The sequence below is a fragment of the Etheostoma spectabile genome, unplaced genomic scaffold, assembly GCF_008692095.1.
Source record: "Etheostoma spectabile isolate EspeVRDwgs_2016 unplaced genomic scaffold, UIUC_Espe_1.0 scaffold00018341, whole genome shotgun sequence".
NCBI lineage: Eukaryota > Metazoa > Chordata > Actinopteri > Perciformes > Percidae > Etheostoma > Etheostoma spectabile.
Window position 1 is genome coordinate 62,360 of NW_022604214.1, and position 21,948 is coordinate 84,307.

Consider the following 21,948-nt stretch of genomic DNA (forward strand, 5'->3'; position numbering starts at 1 on the left):
AATTGAATATAGTCCAAGAAAGACAAAACCTTTACATAAGCATTGAGCATGTTCCTGCTGTCAAAGAGAGCTTTACCGTGACATAGGATCACCTACCTCAGGATCCAGGAATCCACAAAAACAACGAATGAGGCTAAAGAGTTATATAAACATTTGAATTAAAACATGTATGCGCATGAGTGAAGACAATGAAACCTGTACTCTTTCTCTATCTATGTTGTTTCTTCTTGCTGACATAGTGCCAAATGTTGTCCGGCTCACTGATGACTCGACTGAACCATTTAATTGTATCACTCAGTGTTAAAAATTAAAATTAAAAACAAACATGTTTTCTGCCCGGTTTCCAATCCGGGACCAGTTTCAGCCGCTGTCGGGAAGCTGATTTAAAGGAAATGGTACTCTTTAAAAGTGTTGGGGTTCTAGCGTTAAACTAATGAGGAAGAATCTGACAAATCTAAATTAACCAAAAACCAGTCCAGGAACTTACTCTTTCAAGTGTGAATCCTAGCCACTAGACCATCAGGGAGTCACATCTATCCAATTCATCTTTGTAGATGTGAGTTTCCTTGTGCAAATGTGAAAAGTGACGTGTAAAAAAAACAAAGCTTTACAAATTTTGGGAAAAACCCACGAAGATTTAAGAAGGAAAATCAGAGGGAGAAGACAAGGACAGATCGGTGGCAGAAGACGGGGACAGATCAGAGGGAGAAGATGGCGACAGATCAGAGGGAAAAGACGGGGACAGATCAGAGGGAAAAGACGGGGACATATCAGAGGGAGAAGACAGGGACAGATCCGTGGGAGAAGATGGGGACATATCAGAGGCAAAAGACGGAACATATCAGAGGGAGAAGACGGGGACATATCAGAGGGAAAAGACGGGGACATATCAGAGGGAAAAGACGGGAACATATCAGAGGGAAAAGACGGGGACATATGAGGGAGCGAAAACGGGGACAGATCTGTGGGAGAAGACGGGGACATATCAGAGGGAGAAAACTGGGACATATCAGAGGGAGAGGACGGGGACAGATCAGAGGGAGAAGACGGGGACAGATCAGAGGGAAGAGACAGGGACAGATCAGAGGGAGAAAACAAGGACAGATCAAAGGACCAACACACGGAGACTTTGATTCCTAAGATTCCTAAATTAAAATTATGACTCAGGATGAGCTTGTCCTTTTAGCCGCAAACACATTTGATTCGGCGTGGATCGTGACTTCCAAACAGCGTTGTTTGAACTTGTCCTGAAACCAAACAACGGTGCGTGATCCATAAAGGCAGCCAGAAGGATACTATAATATCAAAAGCTACTTAAGAGTGTTAAACGAGTGTGGAGAAAACATCCCCCGTTTTGTCTCCCACTACTTGGACGAGTTACCGCCTGTGACGTTTAACAATCTGGATGTGTCTAACCTGCTGAGCAAGATGGAGCGTTTGTACAGTGAGGTCTGCACTCTCAGACATGCGGTTAAACTTCAGGCTGATGTCTGCGGGGACTTGAGTTCTGTGACTGCGACCATAGACAGCAGAATCGCTGCAATGGAGCTGCGGTTGGAGCCGACTCGTGGCCTGGCTGTTACGAGTGCCGCTGGAGTTGCCTGCGGTATTGATAACGCGGCAGCGGGCAATGGTGAGGTGCTCGCTGTGGATGCGACAGCCGCCGGTCTCTCTGCACCTACATCAAGGTTACATCAAGTTGGTAAGTGTTTTTGCTACCAAATTCTCACCAGACCTTGAAGCGGAGACACTATCTGGGTACTTATCTGAACAACTTGGCCGGGAGGTCAACTGTCAGCGTATTGTCACCATGAGCAACAGATACAGCTCGTTTAAGGTATGGGCTGAGTTCAACGATGTTGCGGAGTTGTATAAACCTGAATTGTGGCCTGAAGGATGTGGTGAGGCGATATTATGAGCCACGCAAAGAGGGGGTGATGGGGGCTAGAACAGCTAGACCTGTTGCTGGGATAAGTCCACAGAATGCGGATGCAACTGCACTGCCCAACTAAACTGTAGCCTATGCGGGTTGGTTCATATAACTGTCGCGGCCTTTGTTGGGCAATAGTGCTGGAGACAGAAGCCGGCGTATAGTGGTGGATAACCTGCTGCAGGACTGTGACATTTTATGTTTACAAGAGACTTTTTTATCAAAACAGGATTTGGGGAAACTGAACTCTTTTTGTGAAGGTTTCCATGAGGCCGGTGAGTCCACTACAGACCTATCTATGGGAATAGTAAGAGGACGGATAGCAGGAGGCGTGGCTATCCTCTGGCATGAAAAACTGGACTCTGTGATTAGTGTCATCAGGTTGGAAGTTGACTGGTGTATTGCTGTCCAGATATCTATTAACAATAAAATGTTTACTATCCTGAATGTATATACACCATATGAGTCACATCAAAATGCAGATAGCTACTCTTATATAAGTGAGGCCTGGCACACTACATCATGGCTTGATCACTGCATCAGTACATCTGATGCCCATTCCAGCCTAAGTTCAATAGAGATTGTGTATGAGGCGTCCATGTCTGATCACATTCCTTTTATTATGTCACTTGACTGTGCTAGCCTTCCTGAGATGTCTCAGGAGGCTAATGGGGCCCGTAAGGCTAAACTGGATTGGTCTAAGGTAACTAATGAACAACTGTGCTCATACTGCAGTAGATCTGATGTACTTTTGAACAATATATATTTGCCCAAGGATGCTGTTTTGTGTTCTGATGTAAATTGTAACATTAGTTCTCACCGTGATGACCTTTGTACTATGTATGAAAGTATTGTGGGTTCTGTGTATGAGGCCAGCAGGCCATTATTTATCTATCCTTATAAAGAAAGAGCATCAAGCCAGGGTGGAATAGATACGTAGCAGTTCACCATGCTGAAGCGAAGGTTGCATTTGAGGCCTGGGTTCAGGCAGGCAGGCCAAGAGAGGGGCCAGTCTTGGAACTCAAAAAGCGTACTAATGCAAGTTATAAATATGCACTACGTTATGTCAACAAACACGAGAAAGAAATTAGGGCGGACTCTATGGCTGAAAAGCTCCTAGGTAGTGATGTTAATGGATTTTGGAAGGAGGTGAGAGCTCTGAACAGGGACAGTACATCATTACCATGCAACGTAGAGGGGGTCTCTGGGGCTGATAACATAGCAGAGTTGTGGAGGCAACATTACTTTGACCTATTTAATTGTGTTAAAAGTGAACCGTATGAAGTTGGCCATGTCGTCTATGGTGAAAAAGTTGGAATTACAGCCAATGAGATTCATCTAGCTTTAACACAGCTAGCTGATAATAAAGCTAGCGGATCAGATCATATTACTGTAGAGCACCTGAAATGGGCCAGCCCGAGGGTTGCAGTTCTTCTTGCCATTTGTTTTACTGGTTTTATGTCTCATGGGGTGTTACCAGACTCTCTGTTGTCCATTACTTTGGTGCCTGTCATTAAGGACAAAGCAGGAAAGGTGGGGAGTGTGGACAATTATAGACCTATTGCTTTAGCTAGTGTATTATCAAAAGTCCTGGAAAGAATTTTATTAGATAGGTTGTGTGTTTATTTGTATAGTTCAGATAACCAGTTTGGTTTCAAGGCCAAGCATGGTACTGATCTATGTATCTATGCACTTAAGGAAATGGTTGGAACCTACAGAAGACAAAAATCCTCTGTTTTTATTGGTTTTATTGATGCCTCCAAGGCTTTTGACAGAGTTAATCACCACAAGCTTTTAAAACTGAGCCAAAGAGGAGTACCAAATGGTATAATCAGGATCCTGGCTTTTTGGTATTCCAATCAGAGCATACAGATCAAATGGGGGGATGTCTTCTCTAGTCCGTTTGGTGTTGGTAATGGCGTCCGTCAGGGGGGGATATTATCTCCGGCCCTTTTTAATATTTACATGGATGACCTGTCTGACCAGCTGAGACAGTGTAAGACAGGATGCATGATGGGTAACATACTAGTGAACCATCTCATGTATGCAGATGACTTGGCTGTTGTCTCCCCTAGCAGTGCAGGGTTTCAAGAGCTGTTAAATATATGTTCCAAATATGGGGTTGAATATGACGTGAAATATAATGGCAAAAAGAGTTATGTTTTGTAGAGTAAAAGAGGATAAGGACCTCATTTTTCCATCTTTCCATCTTGCGGGGCATGTGCTAACTGTTGGATGCAAAATTAAGTATTTGGGTCACATCATAACAGATCAAATGTCAGATGATGAGGACATGTATAGGCAGCGTCGCATGTTATATATGCAGGCTAACATACTTGCCAGGAAGTTCTCCTGGTGTTCTGTTACTGTCAAGACAAAACTCTTTAAAGCATATTGTACTGCTTTTTACACTGCCCCCATGTGGGTCAAGTTTAAAAAGGCAAGCTACAATAAGCTGCGGGTCGCTTATAATGACTGTTTGCGTATTCTACTAGGGAAACCCAGGTGGTGTAGTGCAAGTGACATGTTTTGTCAAGCAGGAGTTATTACTTTCTCCGCTTTACTGAGGAATTTGATGTATAAATGGATCGGTCGCTTGAATTCTTCTTTTAACTCTGTCATTTTACATTTGATTGACCCAAGGTTCAGTGCTCTGCGATACCAGTCCCCCTTATGGGATTACTGGTATAGTTGTCTTATTTGATTGGTGTCTGTCTTGTGTATCTGTATGTTTCTCTGTTGTTGCTTTTGTATTTTTATGGACCATGAGTCTAAATAATAAAGGCTATCTATCTATCTAAAGGCTTGGACTAGTTTTTCTGCAACAATTTTCGACAGGATATTCCTGAATCTCTGAATGTGATGACTACTGCACTGTGGAAACTTCGGTAGGCCTGGCCACGATTTCACGTCAGGGAGATTTTTCCGTGAAGATTATGGAGAGTTTAACTTTGCAGAGTTTGATTGTGCAAAGTCAATACAAACAAAGAAATGTGTTTCCGCCCTGTTTTGAACAGGGGACCTTTCTCATGTGAGGCGAACGTGATAACCACTACACTACTGAAACTGATGAAAAGCATTTATTTTGCATACTTGTGGGAAAATGCACATTTTTTATTTTATTGCAAATGTTCAAAATGCTACAAATAGAGATTTTAAACTAGATTCAGTCACAGATGATTTGTCATGGATTTGAATGACAGCAAATATGTAGTAAAGCTAAATATTTCTACATGCATTGACTGTGGCCTAAATGTTGGAATAGCACCACCTATTTCTTGATATGCCAAATATTAAGCTTGGGCATTCCTCGTTAGTATAATTGACAGTATCTCTGTCTGTCACGTGGAAGGTCGGGGTTCAACTCCCCGACGGGCAGATTTTGCTACCAGCATAGGCCTCGAGGAACAAACGCGTTGGACTACTCATGAGGGGAAAGCGGGCCTTGGCTCAGGCTGTGTTCAGCATGGGAGGAGAACTCCTGACCCTAAATGGGAATGTTCACATCAAGCAATAGAAAGAGCACAACTCCTAGACATGAACAACACATCTCAAGGCGTAGCAGGAGGTGGGAGAGTGTCAAGTCTGGGCAACTTATAATTCCTTTTATGCTCTTTGCAGATGATGTGGTTCTGTTGGCTTCATCAGGCAGTGATCTACAGTGCCCACTGGGGCAGATTAAAGTCCAGTGCCAAGCAGTTGGGATCAAAGTCAGCCCCTCCTAGTCTGAAAGTGCAGGATTTCTCCCATCGGTTTGGGAGTCAGTGGCTGTCCCAAGTGAAGAAGTTCTTGTATCTCAAAGGCATATTTAAATATGCGTTTATTAATGAAGAGTATTAGACTGGATAAACTCCAAAAGACAAAGGATTTTACAACACGATTGAGAATGATCCTGTTTTCAAATATGTGTTTTCAGTGACTATATGATCACCTACCTCAGGATCCAGGAACGTAGGAAGACGGCAGAAATGTAAGACGGATCCAGGAACCTAAAACAACAACTATGAGGCTAAGAAGTTGAGGTTCAGGTCATTCAATTCAATTCAATTTTATTTATATAGCGCCAAACCACAACAATAATTGCAGCAGAGGGTGTTGAGCAGGAGCAGGGAGGCAGCAGGTGACCCAAACCACAGATCCAAACTCCACAGCTCTAGAGTCAGAAACACCTGCAGGAAGCGATAGGAGGAGAAAGGATAGGGGCGAGAGAGCACAAAACTCCAGGAAAGGGAAGAAGTCGAGATAGTAACATGTATTAATGGGATGAGGTTGCATACAGTTTGAGAGAAGGAGGAGGAGAGAGGTGCTTAGTCCACTGGCAGTTTAGGCCTATAGCAGCACAACTAAGGGATGGTTCAGGACTCACCCAAGCCAGCCCTAACTATAAGCTTCATCAAAGAGGAAAGTCTTAATCCTACTCTTACATGTGGAGATGGTGTCTGCCTCCTGAACCCAAACTGGAACCTGGTTCCACAGGAGAGGAACGCTCTGGCTCCCATTCTACTTTTAGAGACTCTAGGAACCACAAGTAACCCTGCAATCTGGGAGTGCAGTGCTCTTGTGGGGTAATAAGGTACTATGAGTTCTTTATGTTAAAATGGTGCCTGACCATGAAGAGCTTTGTAGGTGAGAAGAAGGATTTTAAATTATATTCTGGATTTTACAGTAAGCCAATGCAGAGAAGCTAAAACAGGAGAGATGTGAACTCTTTTTCCTGGTTCCTATCAGAACACGTGCTGCAGCATTCTGGATCAGCTGAAGAATCTTTATGGACTTTTTTGAGCAGCCTGATAACAAAGAATTGCAGTAGTCCAGCCTAGACGTAACAAATGCATGGACTAGTTTTTCTGTATCATTTTTAGACAGGATATTTCCTAATTTTTGCAATATTACGTAGGTGAAAAAAGGCGATCCTTGATTTATGTGGGAATTAAAGGACATGTCCTGATCAAAGATAACTCCAAGATTCCTCACAGTGGTGCTGGAGGCCAGGGTGGTGCCATCCAGACTAAAAATCTCTTTGGATAATGCGTCACGGAGGTGCTTGGGCCCCAGAACAATAACTTCAGTTTTATCTGAGTTTAACATCAGAAAATTACAGGTCATCCAGGTTTTAATATCCTGAAGGCATCCTGATTTTGAATTATTGTTTTCACAAAGCACTGTAGGATCACATATTATTAACTTTATTGACAAGCAACACAGGTGTCACTAAAATAATTGATATGTTCCCATTCTTGAACATATTACTTCTCCTGAAGAATACTTACTACAGAGGACTCAGCAGCATGTGTGTCTGTGGCCTTAATTCAATTCAGTTAAATTTTATTTATAGTATCAATTCATAACAAGCGTTATCTCAAGACACTTTACAGATAGAGCAGGTCTAGACCACACTCCAGAATTTACAAGGACCCAACAATTCTAGTAGTTTCCTACAGAGCAAGCAACAGTGCGACAGTGGCGAGGAAAAACTTCCTTTTAGGCAGAAACCTCGGACAGACCCAGGCTCTTGGTAGGCGGTGTCTGACGACCGGTTGGGATTAGAATGAAGGGTGGCAGTAACAGTCACAAAAAATAAATAAAAATAAAATAAATAGTAGTTTGTTTGAAAATGAAAATGAATGATGGCTCCTCATATGATGCAGCCAGGCGTGCACCTGGCGACTAATGGCAATGCTCGGCCATTGAGAATTGAGTAATTCAGTTGTTTTTTGCCACTTACTTTGCTTTTCACCTTCTAACCAAGTCTGTCATTTCCTAGAATTGAGTAAAAAAGGTGGGGGCACATTATTTGGGAAAAGAGGCCGGATAAAACAATCAAACAACAAAAGATGAGGATCAGTAAAAAAAAAAGTAAAGGACGTTAACGGGACAGTTGGCGACAACAGCTCATCTCCCTATAGATCAGTGTTTGATGGGCTAAATGGCCATTTACCTTGTTGTGTATAGTGGGCATCATCAGACACAAACAGGCAGGTCCCGGGAGATTTAATCTGCCTCTCTGTTAACGTCTTACAGCCCATTAGTGGCTCATAAAGGCGGTGCGCTGAACCCCTCTGGACAGGAAGTTTGTTCACACCTGATGACATCTCAACCCATGAGGTGTCTGCAATCAGAGGTGTGAAGACAAACAAGCATGAACCCATCAACATGTGATGTAATCATTACTGAACAGGACAGTTTTTTCAGTTGACATTGTGTCTGACATGAGTACAGTTTTTTAATTTATCAAAATTGTCTAGATCTTTAACAAAAAGGTATTTAATTAGCATGTTTAATGTGAGAGGGGATTCACAAAGAATTATCTCCCAACTCTGCAGCTCCTTTCATATCTAGAGAGATTCATATCTGTTTTTTAAGGCCAAAAACATTCATGTTTTATTCACTCTCACAGTATCATCAGTGTCTCTTTTAGTACTCTCTAAAAACTCAGCAGCAAATAGATGAAGTTAGAGACTAGCTGGTGAATATCGTACAGGATTTAGCAGGTAAAGAGAGTTAGGGTTGTAGAGCTGCCGGAGCGCATCCGAAGGTGCAGGAAGTAAGTTCACGAAGTATTAGAGAATCAAATTCTGAAAAAGATGGCAGGTTGGGCTGTTGGATGGGTCAAACTAACAACTGAATCAATCACAGGACTTTTCCTAAGGAACTGGGGACCATGTGTTGTTTGAAAATGAATTAGTGGGACCCCAAGGTTTATTCCTCAATACAGAAGTCTGGGGTTTAACTTGACCTGTAGCAAGTGTCTGGCATGCCTTCTCTCTCCTTACTGACTTGGTGAATAAAGGCCGAGATGAACCTCTCTCCATGAAGAAGCTCTCATTGTCCATGGCGTTTTGGAGGAGACTTAAAGGATATTGGGGATGTTTAGGTAAACTGACTGGATACTCTCGCCGTTTCTCTCCTTCGTGGTTGTGCAACCGGCTTGTGGCTTGCTTGAAAAAATACCTGGGGCGTATCTTTATCGGAGCGGAGAGCCGATTCCCTGGGACGCCCTGTGAACATCAAACATCGACTTGAATGGCTGTGATTGCTTGTGTGGCTCGCGGCGGTTTCCTAATGCTGCGCAGACGCGCCTGGTGAAAAATACCGGCAACTTTCACCTGGCTGGTCGGCAGTGGACTGTCCCCATATTTAAGTTAGATATGATTGTGTGATGAGAAAGCTTTGCATCAGATTACCCACATGAATACAAATAGAACTGACCTCACACAAAAGGAAGCTTACTATATTCCAGGTGCAATTTGACATTTGCTTCCACCAGAGTTCAATCCAATTCAACTTGGGCACTCGAAACTATGATCTTGGATCTTCAGGGTGCTGGAATTTTCCCTTTCACTGGGGACGTTTTGTTAAGTTTGCTTTTTAATTACTGTATGGCAAAATAATACAAGCAGCAGAGAAGGCAGAAAGTTATTGTATTTAGTGGTGGTCACCACGTAATGAACAACTGCTGCCGGGGCACGACCACGGTCTCTAGGGGACACAACGACAAGAAATGCCTCACACCGTCGGACGGATCGCCACATGGCGGGACACTATGATTGGTCTCTGGGGGACGCAACATTGGGAAATAAAAGGCCACACGCCGGTGGACGGACCGTGTGATGCAGCACTAGCAGCCACACATGGCAACAACAACTCATGGTGGTAACTCTTCCCCAATTCCGGAGAACACATCAACAGCTCTGGACTCAGATGAACGTGAGCCCAAAGTCTAAACAGAACTGGCACAAGAGTGTGTTCCATCCCCTTCCTCATCAGGTTAGTTTCAATTTCCCTCAGAACCCAGATTAGAGAAATTAAAAGAGCATGATGAAATTAAACACTTCCTTATAACTATTAGAAGACACTAGAGGATTGCAGCAGATGTCGGTGGCCTAGGTCTGACTGGGTTTTGCGCCTTATTCCATTGCCTACTGGCAAGGCCAGAGGGGCCTATGTGAATAAGGACTTAGATGATTATCATGATTATGACTGTGTTAAAGATGCCCTTCTAAAGAAATATAACATTAACCCATAGACCTACAGGCAGAAATTCCGATTAACAGATATTTATCCTGGTGAAAGTCCAAAGGAGCTGTATGTTAGACTGAAGGAGCTGTATGTAAGACTGAAGGAGCTGTATGTAAGACTGAAGGAGCTTTGTGGGAAGTGGATCCAACCGAAAGGTAAAACTGTTAAAACTGTTGGTGAAATTATAATCTTGGAGCAGTATTGCGGATGCTATCTCCTGAGCTGCAGGTATGGATTAGGGAACACGAACGGCTGCAGAGGCTGCGTCATTGGCTGATGTGTTTATGGCTGCAAGAAGGAAAGTATACCCATGGAGCTACTCCACCTGGAAGGCTACAAAAGACACCCGCCCACACCCTCTCAATACCATAAGAGGGCAACACCAGTTGTGGGGAAGGCTCCCCTGAGGGAGAACCAGCCAACAAATACACAAAGGTCTAGTAAAGTACCTATTTGCTACCTGTGCGGCCAAGAGGGTCACACAAAGCCAATATGCCCAAGGAACCCTGCTAAGATCACTCAGATGTGTGTTGTGCCATGAAAAAATGACCATAAATGGTATAGCAATAAATCCATGAAGATGACAACTGTCAAAGTTAATGGTAAAGCTCTGAAGGCCCTAATTGAGTCTGGCAGTGATCAGACCCTGGTGCACAGGCAGTTTGGTCCAACTAATGTTGTGTGCACCCTTGAAACCATTCCCATCTGATGTGTACAGGGCGATAAGAAACCTTACCCCACTGCTGATGTTTACATTGAAGGACTTCCCTACCTATTGAACATTGGAGTTGCTGACAACCTTCCTTTCCCAGTAGTGCTGGGTAGTGTGACCTGCCAGTCATATTTGATTTGTTGAACCAACCTCAAAGTTGCAGTGTTGCCATAACCAGAGCCCAGGCCAAGCTGGTAGATGAGCCCTCTGTTACCCTCAGTGCCATGCCTTTTTATGATGCAGATCTGGACACTCAACCAGAGAAGCCGTGGAAGTCACACAGGCAAATAAGGAAGGAGAATTTCCAGCACACTGTCATAAAATTCCCAGTTGCAGTAACTTCAGACTTGCCACTAGGTTTTAAGATACCTTCAGACATTGTTCAGGTGCAACCGGATGACTCCAGCCAAGTGAATTTACAGGGCAGTGCTAAAGAGAGAGAGGTGGGGAGTGAGTTTGAGTACAGTGCCGGGGAGGAGTCTTTCCTGCAGAATAGTATTCTCTATCATCAACATGGACCAGCTAAGCAGCTAGTGGTTCCCAAGGTGGCCCGAGACACTGTACTTCTCTTGGGTCACTCTGTTCCCTGGGCTGGCCACCTAGGGAAGCACAAGACCCTGGCTCGTGTTAGATGGTACTTTTACTGGCCTGGTTTGCAGGTAGATGTTGCTCAATTTTGTAGGACTTGCCCTCATTACCAGAAGACTTCAAGTACAGAACCGTGTAGAGCTCCCCTTCAAACCTTCCCCATTGTTAGCACTCCCTTTGAGCGTCTTAGTATGGATATTGTTGGTCCAGTTGAAAAAAGTAAAAAGTAAAACTGCTACATGTTAGTGATCACAGATTACTCTACTAGATACCCAGAGGTTTTTCCACTGAAATCTGTCAAAGCAAAGATTGTAGCATTCTCCTTGGTCCAGTTCATCTCTAGAGTTGATTTCGCTCGTGAGATTTTAACTGACCAAGGCAAAGGACTTTATGTCCACGCTTCTGAAACAGGTTTACCGAGTGCTTAGCATCAAGAGTGTGCAAACAACCCCCTACCACCCACAGACAGACGGACTGACAGAAGGGTTCAATCAGATGCTCAAGCAAATTCTCCATAAGTTCATCAATGACACTGGTTCTGATTGGGATCAATAGCTACCCTACCTCCTTTTTGCATACCGGGAAGTACCCCAGGCCTCTACTGGGTTTTCTGCATTTTAACTGTTGTATGGTCATGAGGTAAGGGGACCACTGACCTTGCTTAGGGAGGCCTGGGAAGGGGACCAGCAGAAGGAGGGGGGTGTTAACATCATCTTCTAAGTTGTTTAGATAAGAGACAGGCTACAGAAGATGGCAGAACTTGCCCAGCATTACATGGCGGAGGCCCAGTGGTACCAGAAAGAATGGAATGATAAGTCGGCACGGCAGAGGACCTTTGTTCCAGGTCAGAAAGTCCTAGTCATGCTGCCTACCAGTGACAGCGAACTGCTGGCAAAATGGCAGGGACCCTTTGAGGTGGAGAAGCAACTTGGACCCACCACCTACCAAGTTTCTACTGCAAGCCGACCACGTTCCAGCAGGGTGCTGCATGTGAACATCCTAAAGGAGTTAAAGGATTAGGAAGGCAGAGGTATTACAGATCAGAGCTGTAGAGGAGGAGGAGGTGGTAGATGACCAGTATCTGCCCTCAGCAGCCCCAGCAGAACCTGACCTGGACCATCTACCAGCTGATGAATAAAATCAGGTGAAAGCTTCATGGAAGTGTCAAATATTTCAAGAGTACCCAGGTTGCACAAATATGGTGGAGCATGATATTGTGTTAAAAGAGGAGGCTCCAGTTAAACGAATGAGTTACAGGATCACAGAGCGCCTCTTGGTGTCCTTGAAAAAAGAAGTGGACCTGATGTTCTCTGGGGATCATTGAGCGCTCCAAAAGTGATCCAGTGGTGTTGGTTCCAAAAAAGGATGCCACAATACGGTTTTGTGTTAATTTCCGATACCTGAACTCAGTGTCAAAGTTTGATTGCTATCCAACGCCACATAGTGATGACACGATTGAGCACCTGGGGAAAGCAAGATACCTGGCCCAGCACACACACCTATACCATGTCCTTAGCTGCAAGTAGCTCTGCAACAGACACTGATTGGCTGATATAGTGGACAGAGCGTCAGTGAATTCACCCTTTGGTTTGACTGCTGTTTTGAAGCTACCAGTTTGCCTTTAGGCCAACACTATCTTGGTATTTTGAAGACAGAAGTCACCGTACTTGGTCAGCTGGGGAGAACGACACAGTTTATCCACCGTCGTGAATTGTTTCACTGCTGCTTCACTCAGCTAAGTGCTAGAGAGGAAACATTGTTGGTCTCCAACTGGCTGATTCGAGTCATCCAGACGAGTTTTCTGGGCCTATCGGTGAGATTGCTATGGAAAAAGTAAACATGGCGGTACTCTGGTAAGACCAAATGATGTTTAACCATGTGTCCAGCAAATTTAAATAACTCACGTTACTGTATTGTGTAATTTAACTTGATTTATTATGGTTTCTTACGTTTTTATTTGCCAGATGCAAATGTTTCACCAAACCAAGGTCCTACTCGAGACTATTTAGCAGAGCCACCGTCTCTACATCCAGATCTTAGTGTCTCCTGAGTTAATTGTGATTGAGTTAAAGAAATGCAAACAACCCAGAGTGTTGTTTTCTCCTATCCCAGAATGCAGCTGTGGTGTAGCCAGATCTTACTCTACATGGCTGTAGAAACAGAGCTGGAAATGCAAAACTACTGTTTCATGAACTTGAAAAGATTTTAATAATAGGACAAAGGAAAGAAAACAAGGGTAGAAAATGACAGAAGAGAAACAGTGAAAAAAGGCAGGGTTACAGAGAGAGCGAAGATGATGGTGGGATGTGCAGAGTCAGGGAGGAGGGGATCAGAGTCAAACAGGGACTGAGAAAGAGGAGGGGATGAAGAGAATGAGAGAGAGATAAATCAGTTACATGACTCAGGTTTGTTCAGAAAGCTGCCAGAGCTGCAGCTGTCTGCAGACTTCTGCAGATGGAGGTTGAGGACGGAGCCGAGCTCTGCTTTCCACAGTTCCAAAACACCTCCTGCACGAAGCCCTCGTCTCCTTGGCCCCAAACACTGCTCATTTACATTGTGTGGTACTCCCTCTCTCTGACCACTGTAACTCTTAACCTGCTCATAATCATCTCAGTCTCCCACTTCAGGCAGGTATTAACTGCTTTGCTTCTCTCTACAGGATTTTAAAATGTGGACAGCTGTTGTATATTTAGAAGAATTGTCTTTGAGCTAATTCTGAATAATGTTGCTCCAAATGTCTGACTTTGATGCCAGAAACCGTTGCTCATGTCCTCTCTCTTACTGATATTAATCATTGCTTTCTGTCCACCGTGATCTCAACCAAGTCATTTTAACTGTCTACTCTTACTGATGTGGAGGATTGGATAATATTTAAACTAATGTTGATTTTATATTTTTATTTTGAGAACTGGTTAGGGTTGTTCTGTCAGCGTTGTTGGTTTAGTGATACTTTTCTCTTTCCCTGCAGGCAGCTCCACACCCCCACCAACATCCTCCTCCTCTCTCTGGCTGTCTCAGACCTTCTAGTGGGCCTCGTGCTGATGCCGGGAGAAATCCTCAAAAAAACATCCTGCTGGTTTCTTGGTGACTTTGTGTGTTTTCTTTATAATTATCTTTCAAGCATCATTGCCACATCCTCATTAGGTGACATGGTGCTCATATCAGTTGACCGTTATGTGGCTATTTGTGACCCTTTGCATTACAACACCAGAATCACTGTGAACAGAGTTAAACTCAGTGTGTTTCTGTGTTGGCTCTATTCTGCTTCCTACAGCTTTCTCTTGGTGAAGGATGACCTGACTCAACCAAGGAGGTATAATTCCTGCTACGGAGAATGTGTGTTGGTCATCGACTATGTCATAAAAGCTGTAGACATGGTTTTGTCCTTTATTGTTCCAGTTACTATCATTGTGGCTCTGTATCTGAGAGTATTTGCCGTGGCTGTGTCTCAGGCTCGTGCCATGCGCTCTCACATTACAGCTGTCACACTCCAGCTGTCAGTGACTCCAAAGGCAAAGAAATCAGAGCTGAAAGCAGCCAGGACTCTTGGTGTTCTGGTAGTTGTGTACCTAATATGTTTCTGTCCATATTACTCTGTTTCTCTTGCAGGTGACAGCTTGGTCAATGCTTTGTATGCATCCTTTATTGTCCCAATCTTTTACTTTTTAAACTCTGGTCTAAACCCTATGATCTATGCCTTGTTTTACCCCTGGTTTAGAAAAGCAGTTAAACTCATTGTTACTCTTCAGATACTGCAGCCTGGCTCTCGTGAGACCAACATGTTGTAGAGGCTATGGAGGGACTAAGTATTAAAGGAATGACAATGAAAATAGAGAAATTGAAGATATACTTTCCTTTCTTTAAGTTTAAATTGTGTATGATCAACAACTGACAGGTCTGTTCTTCAGCTTTATCTTGTTGTGTATTGTGTCTCTCTGATGCTGCTGCATTTAAAGAAAGAGTCATAAGCACCATATACTGTTTCTAGGTAATCACCTGGTTTAATGCAAGCTTTAAATTCACACATGTATGACACTTAGGGAACATTTCATCCCAACACAACAAAAGAGCTCCTAAATCTTTGCATTTATGTCTCTGTTCGGTCAGAGCACAGAGAAAAAAATGTCCCTAAACAGCCCCACTTTCCTGTCTAGTAGAGAAAAGGAACACAGGTTTGCCAAAGTGCCATTTATACTTGACCGTGTATAACATTTCTTGATTCTGTGACACAAATAGATGAAGCACTATGATGTTCTTTTGGAAAGAATTTAAACAACATTATGTTTAAAAAGATTATCTAGAGTAAAATCTAACTTTTTGTGACATATTATACGAAGGTCTAATCTTTCATTTGATCCCTCTTGGCTTCTTTATGCACATTAATATAACTTTTTACCTGGGGTGCCCAAACTTTCAAACCCCACTGTAGGTAGCATGAGATACAATAATAAATTAGACTTATTCATAATGTGATGTCTTGTCTTTTTATTGATGTTTTACACTATGTGATGTAATCTGGACTGACAATCCGGGTCACCACTAATTCATAAAATACTCTGCTGACTCGCCAGAAGATGGAGCTGTTGACTTGTATTTTGCAGGCTAGAAATGAAGGAAAGCAGTTGTGATGATAAGATGAATAGTGGTGTAGTCCTTTGTCAAGTCCAAGACCAGGATTAGTCAAGACCCAGTCCAAATGAGAGACAGAACAATAGAATCCTCTTCAAGACCACTTAAATACCTGTTCATAATGTATGCAATGCAAGAGATACTATATCTTTTATTTTAAGATAATCACTTTGTATTATTTTTTGTAATGATCCAAAAGCAAGTACAGTGTAACAACACTGCAGGAACTAAATTAGGCTATGGACAGGTGTCACAGGTGTCCCTGAAAAATACAAAAGGTTCACATTTTTATCACATGTCTTGAAGAATCCACAGTACAAAGTGCTCAGTGACATTGTGTCTGTGGCCAAAATCAAAAAAGCTTCACTGCTCGTCCACTAATCATCAAGGGATTTATTAGAAATTTCCTCAGGTACGTAAGGTATATCAAATGTGGCCAATCACACTCATCCCAGAACTGAGAAATATAGTTCACCCAAAAGTAAATGTAAGAGCAAGACACTCTTACTGACTGCTACCATGGAAACTGTTTTTTTCACTTTATCAAAAGGACCAAAAATGTAGTCTATTTAGAACTACTGTGATAAGATGGATGTGGGTACACATAACATACACCAGAAGGATGAAAGCACAATAGTAGCTTAAGACATGATGAAGGCAGAATCTTTAACAAGTGGGAATGGATCCAAGTGACACTCCAAAACCCACTACGAAAACTAAAGATCAAGATGAAAGAGTAACATCAATACTGAACCAGTTGGCCTGTTGTGTAGCTTACTTGCACAAATCAAGCTAAAAGAGGGAAAGGAAACAGCAAACACGTGTAAGATAGTTAAGTAAAATAGTTCAAACTATGCGCAGGAAGAGGTCTAAAATTATTAATACGTGATCTATAATCATAACCATTCAAACAGTTAATTATTTAAGTCTTCTTAATTAAAATATCTTTGATTTTGTGTGCCAGAGTACACAGTGGCACATTTACCTAGGACACAAACTAATGAGCTGATCATTTCAGACAGGTGTGCTGATGCTCAGAAACATCTAGAACATGCAGGGACGGTGCCCCAAACCCAACGGCTGATTATGTATAAGCTGCGACATTGTGACAGTTTGAAGTCGTAATCTTCGGCCCAAAGGCCAACACTGATCTCAGGGAGCTGTTGTCCAGGTGATGACTCCTCTACCTTTTGGCTGTATTTCATTGGGTCAGCCTGGGTTGCCTCAGTAACATGGCTTTGCTTAACAGGAACTGGACTGATTGTTAATCAGAATCAGGTGTGTCAATGCAGACACACATTTAAAATATGCAGGGCTGTTGCATGATGCAGCACAATGCCTGATTAGATACATGTAAGATCATCTTCCAAAACCAGGTGCCCAGAGTCAGACCCTTTGAGGCCGTTTGCAGGTTCAGGTCTCAGGGAGCTATCATCTGGGTGATGTCACAAGTGGCATTGAACACCGAGTAGAAAAGGGGCAGGCTCGCGTGAAAATGCAGAATTTTAAAATAGATCAATAAATGGCAAACTGATGTTTAAGATGCTGTATGTTGCATTGACTGCAGTGCGTAGATTTTCTTTTTAAACAACTTTTTTTAGATAAAATTCTGAAATTTTGCAAATCAAATCTACAATGATCTTTGGGTGTTTTTTCCAGGAACATCAAATATTTATTTTGAAAGAAATTGCATCATTAGTTCATAGTACTGTAAGCAGTAAAATGTTTAGTTTTTGATGAATAAAAAATCTGAAAGGTGAATTTGTGGACGATAGTTAGGAGATAGAGTTGCTCAAATTTGGTGTCAAATGAAAGCAACATGTGGGAGGAAATAGGTTTAAGAAGAGAGTGATGGACTGTAAAGTTTAGAATTTTAGATGGCTGTTGTAGCGCCACCATCAGGACACTTAGCACACAAATTGCACTGATTGAGTTTAGCATAGGCCTGGACTTATGTGCAAAGTTTGGTGAGTTTTGTGCATGGGAACATGGTTTTCTTAGGAAGAAAAAGAAGAAGAAGAAATAATACCACAGCTGCTCGGCCCCTGATAATAATAATACTAATACAGGCTCATATGATGCAACCAGGAGTATAGGGGACCAATGTCAGTGCCCTATCTAGATAGATTTTGAAGTAAACTAATACCTGTTTTGTGAATAAGCACACTTCAATGGTGTTGTTTTAAGGAGAAAGTTCTGGACTCGTTCAACACCAACTAGAATATTTGGCAAGACCAATGGTCAAGTCCTAGACAAGTCCGAGTTCAGACTCAAACATTCGTAATAGCAGACGGACTTTAAAAAAGATTCATCTACTGCAGAGTAGTTTATAGATTATAGGAATCATCCAAGCTGTGTACAGTAAGGATGGGACGTTGTTGACCTCAACTGAGGAGGTAATAGAGCGGTGTAAGGAGCACTTTGAGGAACTCCTAAATCCAGCTGACACGTCCTCTGTGGTAGAGGCAGAGGATGATGGGGGATTGTCGTCAATTTCCCAGGTGGAGGTCACTGAGGTAACCCTAACCTCTTTCAAGTAACATTGTCCACCATGGACAAGACAAATATTTCAAGATTGGCTATAACTGTGGTTAACTAAATAGCTTAGCATATTTGGTCATGTTTATTCACATTAATTTTCCACACATCTACTAATACCACTATGATCATATTCCCTTCCTCAATGCTCCATAAAGAAACAAACAACGATCATTAGTGACAGAGAGCATATGAAGTGAATCATTACTCGCTGTTAGCTTCATGCTCAGAAAGGAATATCATAATTCAACATCACGGTCAGCAAGACCAAACACTTTAGAAACGCATTCCTCAAGTTAGAAACTCTAGAAATGATCCCTGAAAGTATAGTCTTGGTTAGATTGAGGGGGGGAAACTGCATCTCATTCACTGCAGAGTGATTGTCACTCAGGGTTCAGAGGGACAGAAGCTAATCGTTACGTGCTCCAGATGACTCTGAGGTGAGAAAATCTATTTAGATCTTTAAGAAGACCGATATGTAGATTGATTTAGATTTTCAGTCACTGTTGTCTCAATACTTCAGTGTCAGCCTACTTATTCTCTCCAATAAATGCTCCAGTCCTTTCTTTGCATTAATACTGGTTCTTAACAGTGACCAAGCTCTTCATTCCCAGACCAAAGGATGGTTGAACCTGCTCCATTTAGACTTCAGCTACTGTTCCAACCTCCACACCTCAGTGAAGAGGAAAACACTTCAATTAAAGGGGAGCAATGCAGTTCTGGCCATTTCTTGGCTGTTTTCTCGCTATTTGCTCGCAGGTTTTGTCTATCGAGCTCCACCTCCAGCTTCTGAATAGATATTTGGCGGCTCCTCTGTTTCCTTGTGTCTGACTCCTCCCTCGGTCAGTCTGCAGTTTCCTCTTTCTCTGTTCCTCCAACAATGCTTTCTTAAGTTTCTGTTTCCCTTTTATCGGCTCAGTCATGGCAATGCTGTGAAAAACACCAAAAGAAATCCATCGCTACCTTGTTAGCAAGACCTGATATCACGCTACACTTCCGCTGAGACGGCGACTCGCTGACTGAAAGTCACAAGGGGGGGGGGGGTCCAGCTCACAGGTGCTAGGGGGGAGTGAGACGACCACCACTTAACTCATTCTAATGACTCCGAAGCTGTTCTGTTGGGTAAATTAAACTAAAAATAAATGCATAGTTGTAGAAGTTCTAATGTTTCTTTCTTGACTCCCAGGACATATGAGAAGTGTTTTAGAGGAGACTGGCTCAGCTCGTACTGCTCTGTGTGTGATATCAATACATATCTGGAAGATTAATGTTCCCTTTAAGGCCCTACAACCATTTTTAACATTCAAATGACCTCAGTGCAGCACAAATATTCTAATAGCCCAGTTTGTTCTGAAAGAAATGATGTTGATATCTTGACTGTAGATACCCGGGTTGATGTTTTACAAGCTTTTGTAGAAAATAGAAGCAGACGGACAATGAGCTATAAAAATGACCTTAGGTCTCAGAGGGTTAAATAATAGGAAGATGTTAGAGAAAATGACGTCCCAAACGGCGCATACTTGTGTGTACTGCTCTTGTGCAAAGACATCCATCTTTTTTTGTTGTTGATTAGATTAGATTAAACTTTATTGTCATTTATTGTCAGAGTACAAGTACAAAGACAACAAAATGCAATTTGTGTCTAACCAGAAAAGTGAAATGTGATATACAAAGTGCAGACAGGGGGTGCATAGGCAGAACAAAAAATATATTAAAGTGTTATTTTTAGTTTTTTTTTTACTATTCATTAGCATTTTTTCAAGAACAATTTTCAGTCTGATTGTGAGTTGGCCCGGCCGTTGGCTAGTTAGCTAACGTTAGCTTCCATGCTACATGAATAAGACAGACAGAGTTGTCCCTCATCTGGTGATAGAACCCTGATTTCCCCCCGTCCTGTTGGCTCAAAGGTCCACAGACTCAGTCCACAGGTACAAATTAATCTGAGAGGTTGTCATCACTGAGTTGTGGTTGTGATGGAAAATGAACCAGAATAAAAAAAAGTACACGAGTAAATGTTGCACTACACGCTTGCAGCTGTCATTCTGTTCATGGAAATATCAATCTACACATTTGTGAATATTTTTTCTGTGACTTCTGTGTGTGCATATTTTCTACAAGTGCAAATTACAAATTCAGATTTTTTTACAAGCTCTCGTGTTTTTTTTCCATTGTGTGACATCAAAGATCACACGTGTGTGAATAAAGTCCAAATTTTATTTTTACAAGTGCAAGTTTAAACATATAAGTTCAGATTTTTTTGTTCTGCAAGCTCTCACCTTTTGCCCCATATTTCCCTTCATATGAGTCCGAGCCAGCAGCACTAAGGAAGAGCAGCCTCTCCTACGGCGAGTAGTGGTGACCCACGGGGAAACTTTGGTTTCCCAGTCAGTTCCAGTGGTACAGGTGAGAAAGTGGTGGATAAAACGAGGACTGTGGGCCGGCGTTGTTGGTACATGAGTGGAAATACATCCAACATGCTAACACATATCCAACGCCATCACCCAGACATGCCAATCACTGGAACAAGACAAAAAAAACTGTCCAACGTCTCCTCCCTGCAGTGGTTAACCAGCCTTTAGATCCAAATACAAATAGGGCCAAAAAATCACTGAATCAATCAGGATTTCCACATCACCTTCAATGCCCCGTATCCACTCGTAGAGTAACCTGGCTTCAAGTATTTGCTGTATGTACGCAAACCTCGTTACAACATGCCATCCTGTCCACCGGGACTTCAGTGTACCGTTCCACCCCTTTAATACATGTCAATTAAGCAGCCTGTAAAGGCCACACAGTCTGATTAGTCAAATGGAAACACCTGTGGGAGTGGGACATGGATGTGTAGAGATGGGCTTTCAAACAACGCACCTTTTTTTACATGTCAAAGTAGGAAAAGCAAAGGTAGAAATAAAATTGAATCATGGTTTAACTCGGTTTACATTTTTACACTGGACATAAGACATTAAAGTCAAGAAGGTAGGTGTTAACCTTTTCAAGGAACCTTGTCCACCATGGACTAAACATACTTCAAGACTGACTATAACTTAGCATATTTGGTTACCTTCACACATGTTAATTTCTACATATCTGCTCCTACCACTCAGATCATATTCCCTTCCTCAATGCTCCATAAAGAAGCAAAGAACAATCATCAATGACAGAGCATATGAAGTGAATCATTACTCTCTGTCAGCTTCATGCTCAGAAAGGAATATCACGACTCATCATCGTGGTCAGCGAGACCAAGCACTTTAGAAACACATTCCTCAAGTCAAAAACTTTAGAAATGATCCCTGAAAGTATAGTCTTGGTTAGACTGGGGGAGGGGGGGGAAACTGCATCTCATTCACTGCAGGGTGATTGTCACTCAGGGTTCAGAGGGACAGAAGCTAATCGTTACGTGCTCCAGATGACTCTGAGGTGAGAAAATCTATTTAGATCTTTAAGAAGACCGATATGTGGATTGAATTAGATTTTCAGTCACGGTTGTCTCAATACTTCAGTGTCAGCCTACTTATTCTCTCCAATAAAT

At 42.5% G+C, this 21,948-nt stretch overlaps 1 protein-coding gene and 3 non-coding genes across 4 annotated transcripts; 1 reads left to right on the plus strand and 3 right to left on the minus strand.

Moving 5' to 3' along the window:
* Positions 1 to 4,924: 4,924 nt before the first annotated feature.
* Positions 4,925 to 4,997, minus strand: trnav-cac (transfer RNA valine (anticodon CAC)). Its single transcript has one exon. It is a non-coding gene; the product is annotated as a tRNA-Val (tRNA).
* An 8,706-nt stretch (positions 4,998 to 13,703) lies between these two features.
* Positions 13,704 to 15,037, plus strand: LOC116680130 (trace amine-associated receptor 13c-like). The gene is made up of 2 exons (XM_032509418.1): positions 13,704 to 13,880; positions 14,222 to 15,037. Exons 1-2 carry the CDS (start codon positions 13,704 to 13,706, stop codon positions 15,035 to 15,037), a joined length of 993 nt encoding a protein of 330 aa, XP_032365309.1.
* Positions 15,038 to 18,534: 3,497 nt separating this feature from the next.
* On the minus strand, positions 18,535 to 18,750 carry LOC116680137 (small nucleolar RNA U3). Its single transcript, XR_004329647.1, has one exon. It is a non-coding gene; the product is annotated as a small nucleolar RNA U3 (small nucleolar RNA).
* A 2,761-nt stretch (positions 18,751 to 21,511) lies between these two features.
* Positions 21,512 to 21,725, minus strand: LOC116680135 (small nucleolar RNA U3). The gene has a single exon (XR_004329645.1). It is a non-coding gene; the product is annotated as a small nucleolar RNA U3 (small nucleolar RNA).
* Between the last annotated feature and the right edge of the window lie 223 nt (positions 21,726 to 21,948).

Coding starts and splice junctions, on each gene's coding strand:
- LOC116680130 (XM_032509418.1), top strand. CDS start 13,704: ATGGAGGTTGAGGACGGAGCCGAGCTCTGCTTTCCACAGTTCCAAAAC. Junction 13,881..14,221: donor CAGTCTCCCACTTCAGGCAG/GTATTAACTGCT, acceptor CCCTGCAGGCAG/CTCCACACCCCCACCAACAT.